General features: G+C 42.6%; 1 protein-coding gene across 4 annotated transcripts in view; it reads left to right on the top strand.

The window, feature by feature from the left end:
- TAMM41 (TAM41 mitochondrial translocator assembly and maintenance homolog) overlaps positions 1-14,180 on the top strand; it is a 53,229-nt gene extending 39,049 nt beyond the window's left edge. For 2 of the 4 annotated variants that reach the window (XM_059387906.1, XM_059387908.1), the window contains 3 exons: positions 1,752-1,917; positions 3,354-3,416; positions 14,047-14,180. In XM_059387906.1, coding sequence (XP_059243889.1) covers positions 1,752-1,917; positions 3,354-3,416; positions 14,047-14,123 — 306 coding nt within the window. In that variant the 3' untranslated portion in view covers positions 14,124-14,180. Of the gene's footprint in view, positions 1-1,751; positions 1,918-3,353; positions 3,417-14,046 lie in introns of those variants that run through there. The other 2 variants (XM_059387907.1, XM_059387909.1) reach the window with 2 other exon arrangements.
- The last annotated feature ends 8,230 nt before the right edge of the window (positions 14,181-22,410 follow it).

Genomic DNA, 22,410 nt, shown 5'->3' with positions numbered 1-22,410 from the left:
CTGACTCTCATGATTTAACTAAATGCTTTCACTTCCATGTTTTAATGAGAATCAAAGAGGATAATTACACAGAATTTAGCAGTTTATTTGAAAATGTCACCTAATGTTCTGTCTTCAAGCAAAAATTCCAGTGCATTCTTTTCCTCAAAAGAAAGCAGTGGCAAATACTATTTTTTAACTCTTGATATTCATAGATAAAGCCTTACAGAAATATAAGATCCTTTTTACTAATCTCAATTCTTAGCCCCAATGTATGAATCCATAAATGTTTATTTCTAATATATTTTACAATAATAGCCACATTTTTAAAAAAAAGATTTATTTACTTGACAGAGATCACAAGTAGGCAGAGAGCAGTAGGCAGGGTGGGGGAGAACAGGCTCCCTGCTGAGCAGAGAGCCCAATGCAGGGGCTTGATCCCAGGACCCTGAGATCATGACCTAAGCTGAAGGCAGAGGCTTAATCCACTGAGCCACCCAGGTGCCCCATAATATCCACATTTCTATCATTTATTGAGTACAAATTCTTTGGATTTAGAATCATTTTAATGATAAATATGAAATTTAAAAAAAAAAAACCCTTTACTGGAGCCAGTGGATAATAGAACTTTGCTCTTCTTTGCATGAATTTTATAGAAAACTGGAAAATCCAGACAATACTCAACAAATACTTGTTATATGAAAAAAAGTAGTAGACTAAGTGAAACTAAGTATTAATAAGTCATATCTAGAAAATCTGGATCTAAAATTTAATACATTCATTTGTCTCATTTTTTCTTACTCTCCTCTTAGTCCAAGTTAAAACCTAAACATTTGGTGAAAGAATATAAGACAGATTCTTACCTGAAAAATAATGGGATGAGCCATTAAGGGCGGTGCTAACCGGTTCTCACATTGACAGGCAGGCAGTGTCTATATGATTTTGTAAAAACTTAGTTCCATGAAGTAAAGTATATTAGACTAGGAGTTAGGGAAGCTAGGTGTGGTCTTGGCTCTGTGGCTAAATTTGGATTCAAAGTAAAGTCTGATGTGTAGTTTGTATGTTTTATTTCTGTATTTATCTTTCAACTTGATGTCCTTGGAATATGTGGGGCACAGAAACCACTGGTGTAATTTAATCCTCCTTAAGAAATAACAAAAACTAAGTTTTATTGATGCACTTATTCATTCCTTACTCAGCTAGGGTTTTTGACTACCTACTATGTGCCAGAAGGTTGAAAGCAAATAAACTTGTCTTCAGTTTATTCCTACAGTTAATGAAATACGGCCTGGTGAATAAAAAGGCCCAGAAGGCAGGAGGCACGAGGTTAGAGGTGGCTCTCTCGCAGTGGCGGTAGGACCCTGGTTGTGCCACTCAGTGCCTCTGTGTTTAAAATGGGAGAGAGTGAGTACCTGGATTTGCTGAGCCTCAGTCAATGTTAGTAGCAGCCTCAGTTCCTTCAGCTGCTGGATATAAGACCCATAGGAACTTCAAAACTGAGAGACAGAAATTGATCGTTGAAAGAAGCTTCTATACTTTTTTCATGTAAAAATGGACCATTATAGGAAAGGAGTTGACCTCTTTGAAGGAACTTAGCATGTGAACTCTTGTGCATTCAGTTTCAGAAAGGAGCAAGTCTCCTTAGTGTGCTGCCCAGTCTAGGGAATAGGTTCAGTGTATGTTTATGTGATTTGAAAGAGAAGCCATGTGTCGTTGAATCTTTATAAAATTCAAAGAACTTTGCATAGACATTATCTTTTTTCCCCCCTTAGATAGATAAAAGCCCAGAAGGACAATTCACTCAGCTAATGACATTGCCCAAAACCTTACAGCAACAAATTAATCATATTATGGACCCTCCTGGAAAAAACAGAGATGTGGAAGAAACTTTATTGCAAGTTGCTCATGATCCTGACTGTGGAGAAGTGGTGCGACTAGGTATGTTTCTGGATTTGATATTCAGGAAATGCTGACCATGGGTAAAAAGCAAACTCTGTGACTGAAATGTATTCTTTATTCTTCCTTTCCTGGTGAGATGGAGAGACAGATTGTCTCATGGAAGAAGAAAGCGCTAACAGTCTGGGGTTTTTCCAAATCTAAATTGTCATTTGTTTGAAGTAGGGTGGTGAAAGTACTTCTGTTTTCAGATTCCTGGATCCTAAATCACTGTCAAAGGAAAAAACAATGTTTGTTTTGGTTCTAAGAACATAACTTCTAGAAGTTTTTCCAAAGACTCCTCCATGTCCTTCATGGTGGTCTGAGAAGGAAGGAGACTGGTGACATTTTTAGTGCTTTTATAACATCAGGAATACAGCTTTCACCAGCTGACTCCTGTTCAGTGTGTCTCATCATGTGTTTCGTCAGTTCCCTCTGACATGGCCCATGTTCCACATATTACCCTGGGGCCTTCTCAGTGTTTACCCAAAAATCTTTTTTTTTTTTTTTAAGATTTTATTTATTTATTTGACAGAGTGAGAGAGGGAATACAAGCAGGGGAAGAGGGAGAGGGAGAAGCAGGCTTCCCGAGGAGCAGGGAACCTGATGTGGGGCTCTATCCCAGGATGCTGGGATCATAACCTGAGCCAAAGGCAAACGCTTAACAACTGAGCCACCCAGGTGCTCCTGTTTACCCAAAAATCTTATCTTCAGAGACCTGCTTCCCTTTGAGGTGTTTACAAGGGCTGTCCGTAAAGAAATAATCATGACTAAAAATGACTCTCTTCTCCAGATGAGCACATTCTCCTGTTTTATTGAGTAAATATTTCTAGAGCTCCTCAAGGATGCAAGCTACTGGCTTAGATACCCTACCCAGTGATGCATTCTCCCGGGGACCTGCCCCAGGCTATCAGGGCATGCATCTAGATTCCCAGGTATCTATTTCTGAAGATAAGTGAGGAGGCACATTGTTTGTTTTCATTTTAACATGATTCTGTCACAATATGATCTCTTCTGCCTTTGTGAGAGGATGGAGGACTGAGGAATGAAAGCTCCTAGATGGAAACTTTGGGTTCTTTTTAATCATTTCAGATGTTGGGGTTGAGAACCAGCAGCCTTAACCAGATTTAAAAGTCATAAAATGAGCTTCGAGGTTGATTTAATCTACCTCCTGTTTTAATTAAGGCGAGGAGGCCCAGGCGCAGAGGGGACCAGGCATTTGTCTGAGCTCCCACAGCTGGTCGGTAACACAGCTGGCAGCTCTGATCTCCTGGCCCTCAATCCTGATACCCCTTCCATTGTCATTCTGTGACACCAGGGCAGAGCTGGATTTGCTGGTGTTATAGATAACTGGAAAGAGTATTTTGTTTTAGGTTTTAAACGTGTGAAGATGACTAACATCTGGGTTTTTTTGCATCTTTGTTGGTTTTCTCTCACAGGGCTTTCAGCAATTGTGAGACCCTCTAGTATGAAACAGAGCACCAAAGGCATTTTCACTGCTGGTAAGAACTTCCAAAAATCCATGGTTGGTTGTTTTTGGTTTTTTGTTTCTGTTTTTGACAAGACTTACATTTAATTCACAATGTAATGAAGGTTACAGGTAAAAATCTACACATAAAGCGTGAAAAGGCCTATAACACAAATGTACATATTGCTATACAAAGCTCCTATCACCATTTGCTACCCTCGTCTCCTGTGTGTGTTACCTGGGCCGAGTCCTGGGTTATAAGAGCTCTCTTTCAAGGGAGGGGACAGGGAAGAGCCTCTGAACCAACACCTAAAAACATCGTCTTAGAGACATTAGTTATTTGCAAAGTAAAATCATTTCCTTCTTGAAGATCTAGGCTTAATGTACCTGTTGGATCAAAGGTCTCAGTATTCCTGATTAAAATGTAAAGCTGTATCTGTATCCTGCAAGTACTTCTGAAGTGCTAAATTATGACAGTCATGAACTAGGACATAGCACTGGTGTACAGACTGGCAAAACAGCACTGTCATCAGTCTGAAACAGTCAAAACCATGTAATGTACTGTTGGAAGCCTTACTGCCTCTCTTCAGTTTTCCAAATAACTCCTTGTATGCAGGTTATCCCCTCATTTTAGGATTTATGGAAGTCACATGTGCAGATCGTTACCAAAGCAGCAGTACCTTGCCCTTCCACACACTCCCCGACCCCTGCATTTTCACCTTTCCAGAGACACCTGCTGCTAACTCTCCTAGTGGGTTGGTTTTATTTCCACTGCCAGTTTGCTAAATAGTATGTGTATACTGCCGCCTCTCTCCTTTTCAGTTGTTGGCATCATCTGTGGACTTCTCACTGTGGCAGATTAGAATTCAGCTCTTGTACCCACCAGGCCACACATGCTCACCCCTCCCATCCCTCAGTCCTCGGGTAGTTACTGTGCACCTTCGGTGAAGCCAGTTGTCAGCATTTACAACATATGAGTCTCTAACTGTGATTCATAGGTGAGCCGTATCATACACTTTTCCTTCCCTGCACAACTTTGTTTTCCCACGGAGATTGTCTTCCCCTGTCTTTTGGGAGGGATCCCCTATCTTCCCATCTCTTATGTCTTTTACTTTTGTGGTGTATACTTGCATTTTGATGAAGCATGCCTCCAGTAACTTCCTGAGTAAGGATGCAGGGAGGCAAATCGGGAGACTGTGTATAACTAGAAATCTCGTTAGCTAATCCTTACAGATAATGGACATTTAAGCTGGAGATAGAAATCATTTCTTTAAGAATTTTGATATCATGGGGCGCCTGGGTGGCTCAGTGGGTTAAAGCCTCTGCCTTCGGCTCAGGTCATGGTCCCAGGGTCCTGGGATCAAGCCCTACGTCTGGCTCTCTGCTCAGCAAGGAGCCTGCTTCCTCTTCTGTCTCTGCCTACTTGTGATCTCTCTCTGTCAAATAAATAAATAAAATCTTTAAAAGAATAAGAATTTTGATATCATTATTCCAATTATCATCTCATTTGAGGATTGCTCTTGAGATCCAGAGCCATTCTCAATCCTTTGTGTATGTTCTTTCTGGAAGCTGGTTAGGTCTTCACTTGCCCCCAGGGCTCTGATATTTCTCATTAATATGCTTTGATAATGTATCTGTTCTTATCTACTTTACTGGGTACTCATTGGCCTTTCATTTTGGAAACTTAGAAAATAAGAATATAAGAAATTTTTCTTTTATTGTTTTTTTACCTTCTTCCCATCTGTTTTCTCTCTTCTCTTTCTGGAACTCCTTTTATTCGAATATTAGACCTCCTTGAAGAGCCCTTTGGCTTTCTTTCTTTTTTCTCCTGTTTTTGATTTCTGTCTTTTTGCTCTGCTTTCTAGGAGATTTTCTCAACTTTAGCTTCCAACCCTTCTTGAGTATTTCTGTTATTATATTTTTAATTTTCAGGAGCTCTATCTGTGTTCTTTTTTATTCTCTGAATGTACATTTTTTTAAATTTTTTTAAAGATTTATTGGGGCGGATGCCTGGGCGGCTCGGTTGGTAGCGTGACTGCCTTCGGCTCAGGTCATGATCCTGGAGTCCCGGGATCGAGTCCCGCGTCGGGCTCCCTGCTTGGCAGGGAGTCTGCTTCTCCCTCTGACCCTCCCCCTTCTCATACTCTCTCTCTCTCAAATAAATAAATAAAATCTTTAAAAAAAAAAAAGATTTATTGGGGTGCGTGGGTGGCTCAATGGGTTAAAGCCTCTGCCTTCGGCTCTGGTCATGATCCCAGAGTTCTGGGATCAAGCCGCACATCGGGCTCTCTGCTCAGCAGGGAGGCTGCTTCCCCTTCTCTCTCTCTGCCTACCTCTCTGCCTACTTGTGATCTCTGTCTGTCAAATAAATAAAATCTTAAAAAAAAAAAAGATTTATTTATTAGAGTGAGTGTGTGCACATACGTGTGCACATGAGCAGGGGAAGGGGCAGAGGGAGAGGCAGAGAATCTCAAGCAGATTTCATGCTGAGCACAGAGCCCCATGTGGGACTTGAGCTCATGATCCTGAGATCATGACCTGAGCTGAAATCAGAAGTCAGACGCTTACCCAACTGAGCCACCCAGGAGCCCCAGAATGTATATATATATTTTTTAATTTAAATATTCTGTTCTTGTCTTAGAGGCTTAAGCATTTGAACATATCTTTGGATATTGCCACATTGCCCTCCGGAGTGGTTACATCAATGTATAGGTCTACTAGCAGGAAATTAGTGTTCTCTTTTCTCCCCATTTCTCTCCAACACTTGGTATTGTCAAATGATGGACTTTCCTGACTCAGTCTTTCTTTATGTGACCATCTACTGAGCCTCTCTAATGTGTCAGCCATGCAGGATACAAAAATGAACACATCATTCTGCCTTCAAGGAGTTCGTTATCTAGAAGGGGAGGCAGATGTGTGAATAGAAATTTGCAATACTGGGTGATAGATGGCGTAGAGGTAATACAAAGTAGGGAATACTCTTTCAGCCTGATTCTGATCCCTGGGCTGAGATTGCCCAGGGAAGTGGGTGTGGTCACCCTCTTACCTCTCACCCCAATGGATACCCAGCTATGTTTGGCCCCAAGGACACAGTGCTGCCCCTCCTGAGTCTTTGGAAAGATTTAGCCAAAAATGCAACAAAGATTTAGTAGCCCATGTGCTGAAAATCTTCCTACTATACAGAAGTACATAGCTTTGCATTTCCAGTTCACATAGTCTTTTTATCTATGTTCCTGCTGGTTTATCCTGGCAAGGCTATAGATGAAGTGTTTTTGTTTGCTTGGGTGGTTCAGGCTATTAATCTGTGATTTGCATGATTGCAGCTTCTTGGGTGAGGCTGAATGCTTTAGGTCTTTCTTTCTTTCTCCACCCCGCCCCCCATTTGGGGCTGTTTGGCCCATAAGGAATTATTGGATTTATGGACTTTTTTTTAAGCTGTGATCAGGTGTTATGGGTTTTTTTAATTTTTCTTTTCTTTTAGAAATACATATTAAAATTTTTACAGATGAAATGACAGGATGTTTGGGTTTTGCTTGGAAAAAAACATAGTGGAGGGAAGTGGGTTGGGGTAGATGACACAATATTCTCCCTGAATTGATAAATTGTTGAAGCTGAGTGAAGAAACATGGGACATATTCTACTCTTCTTTTATAAGTTTGAGTTTTTGTCTAATAAAATGTTTTTAGAAATCCGTCATCATCACCTCTTGACGCTTCAACGTGAAATGAATCTTTGGTCCTCTTTCCACTTGTTATTTCCAGTGGCCAGCAGAGGGCAGCGGGTGATACAAACTGCAGCCGTTTCATGTGGCTGGGCTAGTGCCCAGTGTTCCTTCCTGCGTGTGCTCACTGCCTACTTCCCTTTCCTTTCTAAAGATGCCTTATTGGATCATGGAAGGCCAAAATACCTGAATGTATGCAGCCTGCTCTGCAGGTGCAGAAACTGTGGAAAGTGATGGGCATCCCTTCAAAGTGTGGGTTTACTTACCTTGTGCTCTGGCTTCTCTGGTTTTATGGTGCTTGTGGGCTGTGAAGTTGACCCAGGCCAAAGGCCTAGAGCCTGGAGCTCATATTCCAATATAACTACTGTGACTTGGGCAAGTCACCCAATTTTTTTTTTTTTAGTTTTAATTTCATAGAGATAATTATACCTGCCTCACCAGGTTGTGAAAATTACATCTTACGATAAACAAACCCATCTAGCACTGTACATGGACTTTCTCTTTTTGGTACCATTACCTAAAAGTTTCCTGACCCCTCTTTAGAATAGGCCTCTTTGGGGGGGTGGCTGGGTGGCTCATTTGGTTAAGCGACTGCCTTTGGCTCAGGTCGTGATCTCCTGGGATCGAGCCCCTCATCAGGCTCCCTGCTCAGTGGGGAGCCTGCTTCTCCCTCTCCCTCTGCTGCTCTGCCTGCTTATGCTCTCTCACTCTTTCTGCCAAATAAATAAATAAAAATATTTTTAAAAAGAAAGAAAGAAAAGAAAAAAGAATAGGCCTCTTTGCAGTGTCATATTCAGATGACATTTGCTGACCCATTAACCAGGTCTCCAATTGTAGTAAACTAGCAACGAAAGGCCCCAAGTGGCTGGTTTACTGTTTCTTTTCCCTCTGACTTCACAGCAAGTTTCAGAACCTTTATGCTTCTGCATGTTTTCCTTAGAAGCATCTCATTGTGGTCATAGCTGTCACACTGCTCACTTTGCTAAGGCAAGACCCTCAAAGTTCTACTTGTGTTCAGTTTTTCAGCTGGCTGATCCATCATGTGACGGGGGAGAACCTGTGTATTTGATGGAGTTTGTATTCCATAGAAGCCATTCTCACCCCTCCCCTTTCTCACCATCCCACTCAGTGGGGGTGAAAAGGAAGGTTCAGTCTTCCCCTTTAGCTAGTGAATACCTTTTATATTCAAGTTCAGTTCAGAGAGAGCACTAACCAAGGAGCTCCGCTTGGGGTCAGAAGACCTGGATTTGAGTTGTAGCAACTTATTTTTCACTCTCTAACCCTGGCATGTTAGTTAGTCCTCCTTCCTTAAAGTGGAAGGGATACTAATACCCAAGCCACTATGAGTTCAGCATGTCCAGTATGAACCTAGTAGGTGCTTTATAAACTTGGGTGAGTCTAGATCTAAACAACTCTATATTCCTAGACAAGATAGAGGCCAGGAATCTATAACCAGCCCAGAGGATTGCCTTTTCTCATAAAGTGTGTTAGATAACACAGTTGCCTGTTCTCATGTGGTCTGACACTCTGTCTTTATTAGTTCCCTCAATCCCTTCATCAGATACACCCATGTTCAAAGTTGAGTACAGATATGCCTCCAAACCCAAACACTTTTTCCCCCTTTTAGCCTAACTCACCAACAGCTCAGGAGAAGTGAAAGGCCATTTAGTCTCCTGATACTTGTCTTCTCTTCTTTTCATGGTAGCAGCAGATGGCATCACTTCTCAGACTGGTCACAGAAGACCAGCAAAGCAAAGTGTTGTATTCTGATCAGCAACAGCCTTCACATTACTAACCTGTCTGAGTCTTCTGGTATGGGAATAGGAGAGAGATGGGAGATTTAGTGATAAGACTGAGAAGTAAGCAGCAGCTGGTGAAGGGAGCCTGAAAAGCCAGGCAGAGGAATTCAGAGTTTATTTTTGAGGGTGGAGGGAAGCCAAGGAAGGACTGTAGAAAGACTTCAATGGCTAGAGAGTAGAGAGCAGATGGAAGGGAAATAACATTCTTGCTCAGGAAACTGATTAGCTGTGATTGCAGCCAGTCAGAGAGGAGCTGTGGTTGCCCCCTGAACTCAGGTCATGGCAGTACAGGTAGAGAGAAGAGATGCACACAGTATTTAGAGGTCAAGTTATCTGTTCCAGATGGTTGGAGGGATATGGGAAGTGAAGGAGAGAGAGGAGTCAGAGATAACTCCGTGTCTGGCTTGGGAAGTGGTGCCATTCCCAGAGGTGAGGGAGGTTGGGAGGATGATGAGCTTAATTTCTGAAATCTTGCTTTATTTTTCCCCACCTGACTTTCTGGTCAGTCAGAACTGACTCTGGGGACAAATACCTGTTTACCTCTCTAGCTTCAAAGGATTCACCTGAATTAACAAGACAGGTTTGATCTTGCTGAGAAGTTTCTGGCATGCCTGAAGGGTTCCTTACCAGCCCTTTCCTGGAACACAAGAGAATGGATTGTCAATTACCCTCCGCTTCTGATTTCTTATAACTAAAGTACTTCTTCCATTTTTTGGTATCTACACGTTAAATAAGAAGAACACATAATAATAATTAAGGGTTTTTTTTCTAATGATTTGCTTATTACTTAACCTGAGAGTCCTTTTAATATAAGTTTGTACTTCTGCTTCAAGAGATCTTCTTTGTAGATAATATCTAATTGTGGTTAGAAAATAATTGGAAGAATGTTTGGGGGCTTACTGATTTTCCCTCCTAAATATCTGAAATGTAGAATTATGGGAAGGGAGAGACCTCTCACAACCTACTCATATTGCTGCCTCATATTGTTTCCTGGAGAACCATGTCTGTCACTGGACGCATCTTATTTAAGGTCACACAAGGACTTGTGGTCTTACATGTGTAGTAACTTTGCTGCAGGTCATGTGAAACAGGCTGAAAATGAACAAAAGTAAAACTTGAGGATCCAGATATTGAAGTGGATTTCTATACACTTCCAAAAAAGACTTGACTTTAGATACTAGTCAAAATTTATAATGACTCACTTTCAGTGGATAAAGATGTCTCTAAAGACATTGTTATCTATAGAGGTGTTGCATCTTTATCCATTGGGGAGGGAGCAAAGACGAGGATGATTGTTCTTAAAGTTTCTCTCTTAGCAGACTGTCTTCCCTAAAGACACATTCTAAATGCAGACTTCCTAAATCATCATCCTTTTCTCTAGAAAGTGAGCAGAAACCAAAAGTAGGCTTAATGTAAGCCAAGTAGAATTCTGAGGATTGTGAACTCTGTGAGAGCAGAGACTATAAGCATAACCTCAACATCTAGTTCAATGTCTTTATAAGTACTGGTTCAGTGTATTTCAGTGACTGAGTAAATGAAAGATTCTAGGTTTTCTGGTAGTAGGAAAAAAATCTCCATAGATACAGAAAAGTGCACAAATCATAAATTTGGTGAATTTTCACCAAGTAAACATGCCCATGAACCTAGGGCCAAGATGAAGAAATAGAATAGGACTGTCCCCCAGATGGTGTGTCAGTCATAGTCACTAGTCCTCCAGGAGTAACTACTCTCTGACCTCCAATTCCATGCTTCTATTGTGCCCATTTTTGAACTTTAGATAAATCTGTAGTCTCCCAGGCCTTTCACTCCTCTTTACATCAGTGAGATTTAACATGGTGTTGGAAGCAGCGATAGTTCATTTATCTTCATTGCACCAAACCCATTGTATGATTATACCAGTTTATCTACTCTCCTTTAATTGTTTCTTGGAGTGTCCAGTTTGGGGCCCTTACCAGTAGTGCTGCTGTGAACATTTTTGTGACTGTCTTTTGGTAAGCAAACGTATACATTTCTCTTAGGTACATACTTGGGTAGAATACAGCATCCTAGTGTATGTGAATGTTCTTCTTTGGTAATACTATCAAACAGTTGTCCACATTCTACTCCCACTAGCTGAGCTCTAGGTGCATCTCCTCCTCACCTAATACTCTGTGTCTTTTTCATTATAGGAACTCCAGTAAGTGAGTAGTGGCATCATATTAGAGTTTTAATTTCCATTTTCCTGATGACTCATGAAGCTGGGCACTTGTTCATGTTTATTTGGATATCCTCTTTTGTGAAGTGCCTATTCCAGTGTTTTCGTTGTTTTTCTCTTGAATTGTCTGCCTTTTCTTACTGAATTCCTTATTTGGTCTGGATACAGGTCCTTTGATATATGAAACGCAAAAGTCTCCTACTTGGGGGTCTGTCATTTCACTTTCTTGATGGTGTCTTTTGATGAAAAGGCATTCTCAGTTTTATTCAATACAATTTGTCAGTTTTGTCCTTTATGGGTAGCATTTTGTGCCCTGTGTAGGAAAGGTTGCCCACCACAACTTCATGGGGTTTTAGTTTTCCACTTGTGTTGCAGTTAGACTATTAAGGCAGAAAGGATCCTTCATTCCAGTCTATTGGCTCTTAACTTTCTGCAAATCCTGGCTCCCTGTGAAAACCCAACGAAATCTGTACCGTTGGCACAGAAGTGCATGCATGCACACACAGAGCAAACTTTCCTGGTTTCCTCCTAACTTGCCTGCAGACCAGTGTTGAAACCTGCCCACAGCCCCCTGTCAGGGAACTCTGAACTAGTCCAACCAGTCTCTTTGCAGATGAGGAAGTTGAAGCCCAGAGAGGGTGTGACACACTGTAAGTTTATGGCCCAGTTGGGACTAGAATTCAGGTCTCTTGACTCCTATTCCAGAGCTCTTTCTTTTTTTTTTTTTTTTTAAGACTTTATTTATTTGACAGACTGAAATCACAAGTAGGCAGAGAGGGAGGCAGAAAGAGAGAGAAGGCTCCCTGCTGAGCAGAGAGCCCAATGCGGGGCTCGATCCCAGGACCCCGGGATCATGACCTGAGCTGAAAGCAGAGGCTTTAACCCACTGAGCCACCCAGGCGCCCCTCCAGTGCTCTTTCTAACACAGTTCCCTGCTACGGTCTTTTTAAGAATCTCAGGCAGAGCTGTCAAAGGGAGAGACTTTTTTTTTTAAAGATTTTATTTATTTGAAAGTGAAAGAGAAAGAGAGAGAGCATAAGCCGGGGCAGAGGGAGAGGGTGAAGCAGACTCCCTGCTGAGGAGGGAGCCTGATGTGGGGCTCAATCCCAGGACATCATGACTGGAGCTGAAGGCACACACTTAACTGACTGAGCCACCCAGGTGCCCCAATGAAGGGAAGTTTCTATGCAGTAGCAACAAAATATGGCTGCATGGTGACACTGAGGTACTTTAGATATCTACCTTAAATGTTAAAGTCCAGCATGTCTGTATGTAAGGTTTATGAAGTTGAGCTGGGACTTATCATGGCCAGTGCACCTTCCTCTAGCTGTGACTTAGTGCCCTGGGGTTGCTGTGTTGAACCTTACTGTATGTACCTACCTGTGTTCTGCTTAGTGTCTTGATTGGTTCTGGCTGGAATATTAAAAAGCACCTTACGTAAGAAGTTTCCAGTCTCAATGCTCAAGTGGATGAGGTTCGCCAAAGTGGTTGCTCCAGGGAGAAAATTAAAAGAGGTGGAGGCAGGGAAAGGAGCTCTGAGTTTCTTGACGAGGCTCAGTTCGTTTGCAAGCTGGGCCAGAGTTTCTGGAAGAATTTGCTAACAGTTTTCCTGGTCTGCAGCCTTTTTACCTGCCACTGCCTCTTCAAAGATTCTAAGTGGACTGGGCAGCTTACAGGTAACAGGCCCAGGTATTTTCAAGAGACTACTCAAACCCCAATGCTAGCAGTCTCCAAATTCAGTCCTGTTACCTCATCCACAATGCCTACCTGTGCTTAAAGTGCACTGCCAGAGGTGTGCATTTCAGACTGGCAGCACAAACCACAATTCCTATCTCTTGGGGGAAAAGACCGTTTGGATCTTTGAGCCACACCCTGAAACACAGACTAAGTGATCTCATCCTCAGTACAAAGGAAGTCAAGCCCATAATACCATCTGCAAATAGGCTCCAATTAGACCTGACAGACAAATAGCATCCCCATATTCTACCCCATTTTACTTCTGTCCCATTAGCTCCCAGAGAGTCTCTTCTCCAGTTTCATCAGCTGCTTGTGATTAATGAGGTGAGGGGTGCTAGAAGGTCAGATGAGGTACATCTGTTCCATCATTTCAAAAGCATTTACTGAGTCCCTACTATGTGATAGGGATACAGAGATGAGTGGGACGAGCTCCCCGTCCTTGAGGAGCCCCCAGTCTAGGTGCAGGGACAGATCAGTAAGCTGATGAACACCACACAGTGTGGTTAAGTGTGTATGAGAGGTCAGCACAGGTGCTGTTCTGGGACCAGGAGGAGCTGTGTCTGAATTGGCCTGGGTTGTCCAGGGAGGCATTTCTGTAGAAGGAATCTGAAAGGGGTTGAGGAGTGTACCCGCAGAAAGTGATAGAATGACATTTGTTCTGGGCAGACTGGTGACACACGCAGCTACACAGCAGCAGGGAGCTGGGTTGGGGTGGTCGGAATGCTGGCATAGAAAGGAAGCTGAGGACATCCAGTTAGTTACATACAGAGTTTTGTCTTTGTTTTCCTTTCTCCTCTAAAAGAGCTACTCAAGTCAAAGGTTGATGATAGACCTGTGAGTCAAAAGATTCACTTACTCCAGGGGCACCTGGGTGGCTCAGTGGGTTAAGCCTTAGCCTTCAGCTTGGATCATGGTCTCGGGGTCCTGGGACTGAGCCCCGTGTTAGGCTCTCTGCTCAGCAGGGAGCCTGCTTCCCCCCCTCTCTCTCTGCTGCCTCTCTGCCTACTTATGATCTTTCTCTCTCTGTGTCAAATAAATAAATAAAATCTTAAAACAAAACAACAAAAAAAAAACGGTCTCCTGGGCTTCCCAGTCATCCCATTACTGCTCCACTCCAAAGTTAGGTCTCTGATTAGAATATCATGGAAGCTCCAGCTGAGTATGTAGTCAGCAAGCACCAATTTTTTCACCATCTTTTCTCTTTGTCTTTTAGGTGTGAAGAAAACAGTGGTTTATAGTTCACTAAAGCTACACAAAATGTGGAAAGGATGGCTAAGGAAAACATCCTGATTTTGCTTTTATATGTGTTACGTATAGATTAATAAAATGATCCTTTTTCACAGCACAGTATTTGTTACCTTGACGCACTGCTTGAATTTGAAGATATCTAGGTTTGTATAATATTTGAATTTGAAATGTATGTGTTAGACATTTATCCAAGGGACCCAAATACCTTTGAGGACAAGCAAATGAATAGTTTCACAGGCCCGGGTGGGAATCTGTGAAAGTACTTTTGGCTAGCAAAGGATTGAATAGAACAGGGAAAATGACCTAATGTTCATTCAAGGCCTACACACCAGGTGTGATACATGAACTGCTTCTTTTGATCCTTACCCTACTTCTACAACATAGATATGAGTCCTGCTTTTTTATAGCCAAGGAAACTGAAGGTAAAGAGGGGCACCTGGGTGGCTCAGTGGGTTAAAGCCTCTGCCTTTGGCCCAGGTCATGATCCCAAGGTCCTGGGATCGAGCCCCACATCTGGCTCTCTGATCAGCAGGGAGTCTGCTTCCCTTCCTCTCTCTCTGCCTGCCTCTCTGCCTACTTGTGACCTCTGTCTGTCAAATAAATAAAGAAAATCTTTAAAAAAAAAAAAAAAAAAAGAACAAGTTAACCAACAGAGACACCTCGGTGGCTCAGTGGGTTAAAGCCTCTGCCTTCAGCTCGGATCATGATCTCAGGGTCCTGGTAATTGAGGCCTGCATCGGGCTCTCTGCTCAGCAGGGAGCCTGTTTCCCCTCCTCTCTCACTCGCTCTCTGCCTACTTGTGATCTCTGTCAAATAAATAAATTTTGAAAATCTAAAAAATAAATAAATAAATAAAGAAGTTAACCACAGACCCACTGGCCCACAGCCCTCAAACTAGTACATGGCTTAGCTGGGACTTGATTCAAGCCTGTTTTACTCAAAAGTCCAGTATTACATCCCACTTGAGGCCTCACCTGCAAGATATGAATAATTCTTTCCTGGTTTATTCAGACGATTTCTATGATTATTTTCAGTTATTACTGACCATGGAGCTAAAGACATGGAGCTATGGTTTCTTCTGTACCATTTCTATTCTGTGTCTTGAGATCAAGTGGAAGAGCAGAAAATGTCTTCCTAGAATGAGCTACTTCTGGAGAGATGATGCATGATACGTCAGAATTTATGGCAAACTTAGACACCATTTATACTTCTTCACTTTACAGGTGGGATAAATAAGGCCCAGAAAGGCGGTGACTTCCAAAGTCACATCTATTTGTCGACAGCCTAGACTAAAACTTGCATCCCTACATCCTACTTAATCCCCTTTCACTCAGCCTGTTCTACCCACCCAGCATGTAAGTAAATTATAACAAGGCCTTGGATTTCAGTAGCTTTTACAAGATCAGGAAAAATAAAATCCCTCAGCTCAGTATTATTTTCAGAAATCACAGGACCCCTGACCCTATGTAACTCCAAACTCTAACTTGAATTTAACTGCCCTCAACCCCTTCTTGTATAACTAACCTACTCTAACAAATGGGCAGGAGATAGAGGAATGTCTTTCCCTGGAATTTCAGGTTACAATGGGTTGTGTAGAAATAGATCAGAAGTTATGGCCAGTGGAAAAGCCAGGAGAAGACTAAAGGCTCTCAGGGAGGAGAATTTAATTCAACTGGTTAATTCAGTGTTGCTAAGCAACATTAGGTTGGAAGGAGATGGGATTGGCCAAGATAACCATACTTGTGATCCTGAGTAAGGATGCTTGTAGTACATCAAGTGGGGAAGACAGAATTTATCCTCATAATAGAAGATTAGAAGTGGTTGTTGCATGAAGACAAGTTCATTCATTCATTTATTCAGTCATTTAACAAATATTTAATAAATATTGTGTGTCAGGAACTGAAGCTTAATGAATAAGACATTGTCCCAAATATAAGGATCTTAAAATGCAGTAAAGTAGTCAGGTAAGTAAATTGGGAATTATATTTATCTGATAAATGCTTAATTATAGAGGTAACTATAGGGTGCTTTGGAGATGCCTAAAAGTAATGGCAAATACTGGTTGAGCCCTGACAATGTCAGGCAGTATTCTAAGCACTTTCTATAGATTTATTCATTTAATCCCCACCACAGCCTTATATAATAGGCTCTCTATATTATATATATTAGATTATATTATATAATAGGGACTCTTATTATTCCCTAACTTATGCCAGGGGAAACACAGGCACAGAAGAGTGAGGCCTGGCATACCGTTTCAAAGCTGGTAGATGACAGCCAGGATTCAAAACTGGGCCATCAGTTCACAGAGCCCTCCCTCTTAACCTCTGAGTTAGAATATCTTTCAATCACTTTGTGTTTGCACAGTTTGAAGAGAAGGAGCAAACGATGCCCAGCCCATTACTTTAAGAACAAGTAGGCGTTACCCCGAGGAGAAGGAAGAGTATCCAGACACAGAGAAGTGCTTGTTCAAAAGCCCTGAATGAAGAGATCACAGTGTGTCTAGGGAACTAAATTTAGCTCAAGATGAATAAAATGCCAGGCAGATGCTGTACAGAAGTGAGGACGGAGAAATAACAGAGCCCAGATCATAAAAGGTCTTACTGAAGCCTGTCAGTGTATTAATCATTATTCCCAGAGCAGTGGAAAGCCAGTGAGAGATCTGGGGGCTGGAGGGTGGCAAAACTGTATTTGCATTTTATAAAAATCATTATGGTTGCAACATGAAGAATGGATTAGAAGAGGCAAGACTAGGGACACCTGGGTGGCTCAGTTGGTTGGATGACTGCCTTCGGCCCAGGTCATGATCCCAGAGTCCCAGGATCGAGTCCCACCTCAGGCTCCCAGCTCCATGGGGAGTCTGCTTCTTCCTCTGACCTTCTCCTCGCTCATGCTCTCTCTCACTGTCTCTCTCTCGAATGAATGAATAAAAATCTTAAAAAAAAAAAAAAAAAGAGGCAAGACTATGGGGTACCTGGGTGGCTCAGCCAGTTAAGCATCTGACTCTTGATTTTGGCTTGGGTCGTGATCCTCAGGGTTGTGGGATTGAGCCCTGCCTCAGGCTCTGCGCTTAATGGTTGGTCTGTTAGAGATTCTCATTCTCCCTTCCCCCGTGCTCGCACTCTAAATAAATAAATAAAATACTAAAGAAAAAATGCCAAGATTCTGGCTAAGGAAACTGGGAACAGTGGTGTGCTATTTCCCAAGCTGGGGATTCAGGAGGAGGCACAGATTTGGGGTGGCATCATAAATTCGGGACTGGGCATGCTGAATTTGGGATGTCTGTGGATGTTCAATAGACATCGGTTACATAGGTCAGAAGCTGACAGTGTAACTGTGAGAGTTGGCAGGTATTAGATGAGGGAGTGGGTGAGATTTCCCCAGGAAGTCTGTAGAGTATGAAGACAGGAGAGCCAAGCTCACAACACTGGGAAATGCCAACATGAAAGGAGCAGGCAGAGAAAGCTAAGGAATAAGGAGAGATCAGAAGAAAACTAGGAGAACAAGATGTCAAGTCATACAGGAGATGGTGAGGAAGAATTAAATTGTATTACTATTCCCAGTAAGAATCTCTTTTCCCTCCCTGCAGCCCCTACCCTATAGGATGACTAATTTTCCTACCTCCAAGGACCTCAGGGTGGCCTTATGACTTTTCTTGGCCAATGAAGAATGGGACTGACATGTCACTTCTGAGCAAAAACTTTAAGAGCCAGCCCAAAGTTTATCATGTCTCATTTTCCCTCTGCCACAGGACTGGGAGTGCTCCCCATAGAGCCTGCTCCCTCGGCACAGGTTCTCTTTTGAGTTGGGACAGTCAAGAAAGGTTTTGTGCAGTCGGTTGGTATCCTGAGTTTTGACAAGGGCAGCAAGGCATTAATTAGAGAAATTATTTTTTCCAACAAATGGTGCTGGGACAATTAAGTAGCCACATCAAAAGAAAGAAATCAAACCTCTACCTCCCACCATATATAAAAATCAACTCAAATGGGTCAAAGCGTAAATATAACAAATGAAAGTATAACACTCGTAGAAGAGAACATGATTAAATCTTCATAACCTTGGATTAGCCAATGGCTTTTTAGACCAGACACCAAAAGCACAAGCAACAAAAGAAAAAATAGATAAATGGGTCTTCATCAAAATTTAAATCTTGTTGGGTGCCTGGGTGGCTCAGTGGATTAAAACCTCTGCCCTCAACTGGGTCGTGGTCCTGGGATCAAGCCCGGCATTGGGCTCTCTGCTCAGTGGGGAGCCTGCTTCCTCCTCTTTCTGCCTGCCTCTCTGCCCACTTGTGATCTCTGTCAAATAAATAAATTAAATCTTTAAAAAAAAAATAAGTTTAAATCTTGTGTTCAAAAGACACCACCAGGAAGTTTAAAAGACTACCCACAGGGGCACCTGGGTGGCTCAGTGGGTTAAGCCTCTGCCTTTGGCTCAGGTCATGATCTCAGGGTCCTAGGATCGAGTCCCAAATTGGGCCCTCTGCTTGGCAGGGAGCCTGCTTCCTCCTCTCTCTGCCTGTCTCTTTGCCTACTTGTGATCTCTCTCTGTCAAATAAATAAATAAAATTTAAAAAAAAAAAAAGATTACCCACAGGGCACCTGGGTGGCTCAGTTGATTAAGCAACTGCCTTCAGCTCAGGTCATGATCCTGGAGTCCTGCACTGGGCTCCCAGCTCCATGGGGAGTGTGCTTCTCCCTCCGACCTCCTCCTCACTCATGCGCTCTCTCTCTCTATATATATCACTCTCTCTTTCAAGTAAATAAATAAGTAAAATCTTTTAAAAATAAATAAAAGACAACCCACAGAAAAATGGGAGAAAGTAATTGTGAATCATACATTTGATAAGGCGCTGTACTTAGAATATACAAAGACATTTGCAATGCAATAAATACATAATCAACCATATTTTAAAATGTCCAAAAGGTCTGGATACACATTCCTCCAAAGAAGATACATGAACAACCAATAAGTACACGAGAAGATGCTTGACATTAGCCATCAGGATCGCTTCTCGGCCTTTTGGCTAAGATCAAGTGCATTAGCCATCAGGAAAATGCAAATTGGACCATGAGAAACCACTTTTATACCCACCAGGGTGGCTATCATCAGAAGACAGAAAATATCAGGTAGTGGTGAAGATATGAAGAAACGGGAACCCTCATACACGCTGCTTGCGGGAACATCACAGCTGCTGTGGAAAACCGGCTGGTAACTTCTCAAATGGTTAAACACAGACTTATCACATGATCCAGTAATTCCACTGAAAACATGTACTTGCACAAAAACTTGGACAAGAATATTCATAGCACCATGATCCACAATAGCCAAGAAGTGCGAATAACCCAATATCCGTCACTAATGAATGGACAGATAAAACGTGGTATATCCCACACAATGGAGTATGATTCAGCATTAAGAAAGAACAAAATGGGGCACCTGGATGGCTCAGTGGGTTAAGCCTCTGCCTCCAGCTCAGGTCATGATCTCAGGGTCTTGGGATCGAGCCCCACATCGGGCTCTCTACTCAGGGAGCCTGCTTCCCCCTCTCTCTCTGCCTACTTGTGATCTCTCTCTCTGTCAAATAAATAAATAAAAATCTTTAATAAAATAATAAATAACAAAGTTCTGACAACATGCTACCACCTGGAGGAACCTTAAAAACATGCAAGGTAAAATAAGCCACACATGACATATTGAAGGATTTGGTATTATATTAAATGCTCAGAAGAGACAAATATAGAAAGAAAGTAGATTAGTGGTTTACCTATGGCTGGGAGTAGGTAATGGGGGGCTTGGGAGTGAGAGCTAAGAGATGCAGGGTGTCTTACGGTTTTTTAAAATGTTCTAAAAGTGATTTTCTTGGTAGATGGCTGCACAACTCTGAATATACTATAAACCATTGAATTGTGCTTAAATTCAGTGGTTAGAGTACATTAAATGGTAAGTTGTATGGTGTGTGAATCATATATCAGTGTTTTAAAATGGGAGAAATGGGGATGCCTGGGTGACTCAGTTAAGTGTCTGCCTTTGGCTTTGGTCATGATCCCGGGGTTCTGGAGTTGAGTTCCAAGTCAGGCCCCTTACTCATCAGGGAGCCTGCTTCTCCCTCTGCCTGCCGCTGCTCCTGGTCATGTCCACACACGTACATGCACTCTCTCTCTCTCTCTCTCTGACAAATAAGATCTTTTAAAAAATAAAAATAAATTTAAAATAAATAAAATGGAGGAAATGTTTCATGGAGGAGAAGGCCCTTGAGATGGTCTCAAAGGAATGTGAGGAGTAAGTGGAGAAAGAGCAAGTAAGAATGAGCACAAAGGCTGGGAAAAAAAGGAGTCAGGGAGTGAGAAGTAGTACTGTGTGTGTGTGTGTGTGTGTGTGTGTCTAAAAATTTAGGGGTTTTGTTTGAGGGTCTCACACTAGAACTTCCTGTCCTCTCTTTTTTTTTTTTTTTAAAGATTTTGTTTATTTATTTGACAGACAAAAATCACAAGTAGGCAGAGAGGCAGACAGAGAGAGGAGGAAGCAGACTTCCCACGGAGCAGAGAGCCTGATGCGGGGCTCAATCCCAGGACCCTGGGATCATGACCTGAGCTGAAGGCAGAGGCCTTAACCCACTGAGCCACCCAGGCGCCCCTTTCTGTCATCTCTTAAGTCAAACTAGTCTTGAGGACAAGGAGACAAATCTAAGTGTCATACTCTGTTTCCTCTCTAATGCTATGCCAAAGAAGACCTGGGTTAATAGCTACATTGCTCGTACCCCTCTACTAGAAGACAAGGTTCCTCAGCCTGCTCCCAGAGAGGTTGCTGGGACCTTTGAATTGAGAATCTATGAACCTCATCATGTGAGGAAGCAGAGCTAAAGTAATGGGCCATGGTGACATCCAATCTTACCTGACCGGTGTATCAAGTAGCAGGTTTCTCCCTATTCTTTTACAGAAATTGGAGACACAAGTATGATTCCTAAAACTGGAGCAACCTGGGGGGCCTGAGTGGCTCAGTCAGTTAAGTGGTTAAGCAGCTGTCTTCCGCTCAAGTCATGATTGCAGGTTACTAGGATCCACTCCCATATCAGTGTCCCTGCTCAGCAGAGTCTGCTGCTCCCTCTCCCTCTGCCCTTCCTCCCTGTTCGTGTTCTCGTTCTCTCTCTCTCTAATTAAAACAAACAACAACAAAAAAACAAAAACTGGAGCAACTTGTGAGAGGGAATTTGCTGTGATTACATATTTTCCTCCTTTAGTGTAGTTCTGTAGCCCATCAGCTGACAAGAGGCCCACAGACTTCAGTGTCCTTGTGCAAGTATGACACGCAAAAGCCTCAGTCTGTTAACACAGCTGCTGTCCTTGTGAAGGACAACCTAGCACTGGTGAGAAGTCTTAGGTGGATTCCCTGGGAGAACAGGCTCTACGAGAAGGGGGTCTGCCTGGAGGAGGTGTGTGGAAGCATGCTCTCAAGAGGTGAAGGTGAAGGCAGCCATGGGATCAGGCAGAGGGACAAGCTGAGCTGGGAAGCAGCAGCAACAGGGGCTTCAGTCATTCTTCCAGGGTAGCTCTGGAGCTGGGTGGCCTTTGCAGGGTGGTCCCAAATCAAGACAAGCAGGCAGGCCTTACCAAGGCAACAACTGGTTATTGGATGTGGGGCCTACTACCCTTGGTGAGGCAACTCCCTTTGGCTGGTGACAGAGCTCACAGAAAGACTCAGCTGTGAGCCATCAGCCATCAACAGTCCCAGCAGCTGGAGGAACATTTGATCTGGTTCTGGAAGGAAATCTGAATGGTGCTGAAGTCCAAAGGGCCTTCTGGACCTTTTTTAGCTAGTAAAACCTCAGACCCACCCACCATAAAATATATACAGAAGAAATATTCAAACATGAAACATTTATATGCTAACACTCTTCTTGAGCACTTTTCTCTGAAAGTCTCACAGACCTCTTGCCCAATGTGGTCGCCACAAGACACATGTAGTCACAGAGCCCTTGAAATATGACTGGTCCAAATTGAGGTGGGAGGTAAGGATAGACTACACACCACAATTCAAAGACTTAGTATGGTAGAGTGTCCCATTAATAATTTTTTTAAAAGATTTTATTTATTTGAGAGCGAGTGAGAGAGATCATGAGCTGGGGGCAAGGAGAGACAGTGGGAGAGAAGCATACTCTCCGCTGAGTGGGGAGTCCCCTGTGGGGCTCGACCCAGGATCCCAGGATCATGACCTGAGCCAAAGGCAGACGCTCAACTGAGCCACCCAGGCACCCCTCATTAATAATTTTTTAATATTGATTGCATGTTGAAATAAGTATTTGGAATACGTTGGCCCAATATTATTAATA

The sequence above is a fragment of the Mustela nigripes genome, chromosome 2 (assembly GCF_022355385.1).
Source record: "Mustela nigripes isolate SB6536 chromosome 2, MUSNIG.SB6536, whole genome shotgun sequence".
Lineage (NCBI taxonomy): Eukaryota > Metazoa > Chordata > Mammalia > Carnivora > Mustelidae > Mustela > Mustela nigripes.
Note: the sequence above shows the minus strand (reverse complement) of the source record. Positions and strands in the feature narration are given on the sequence as shown.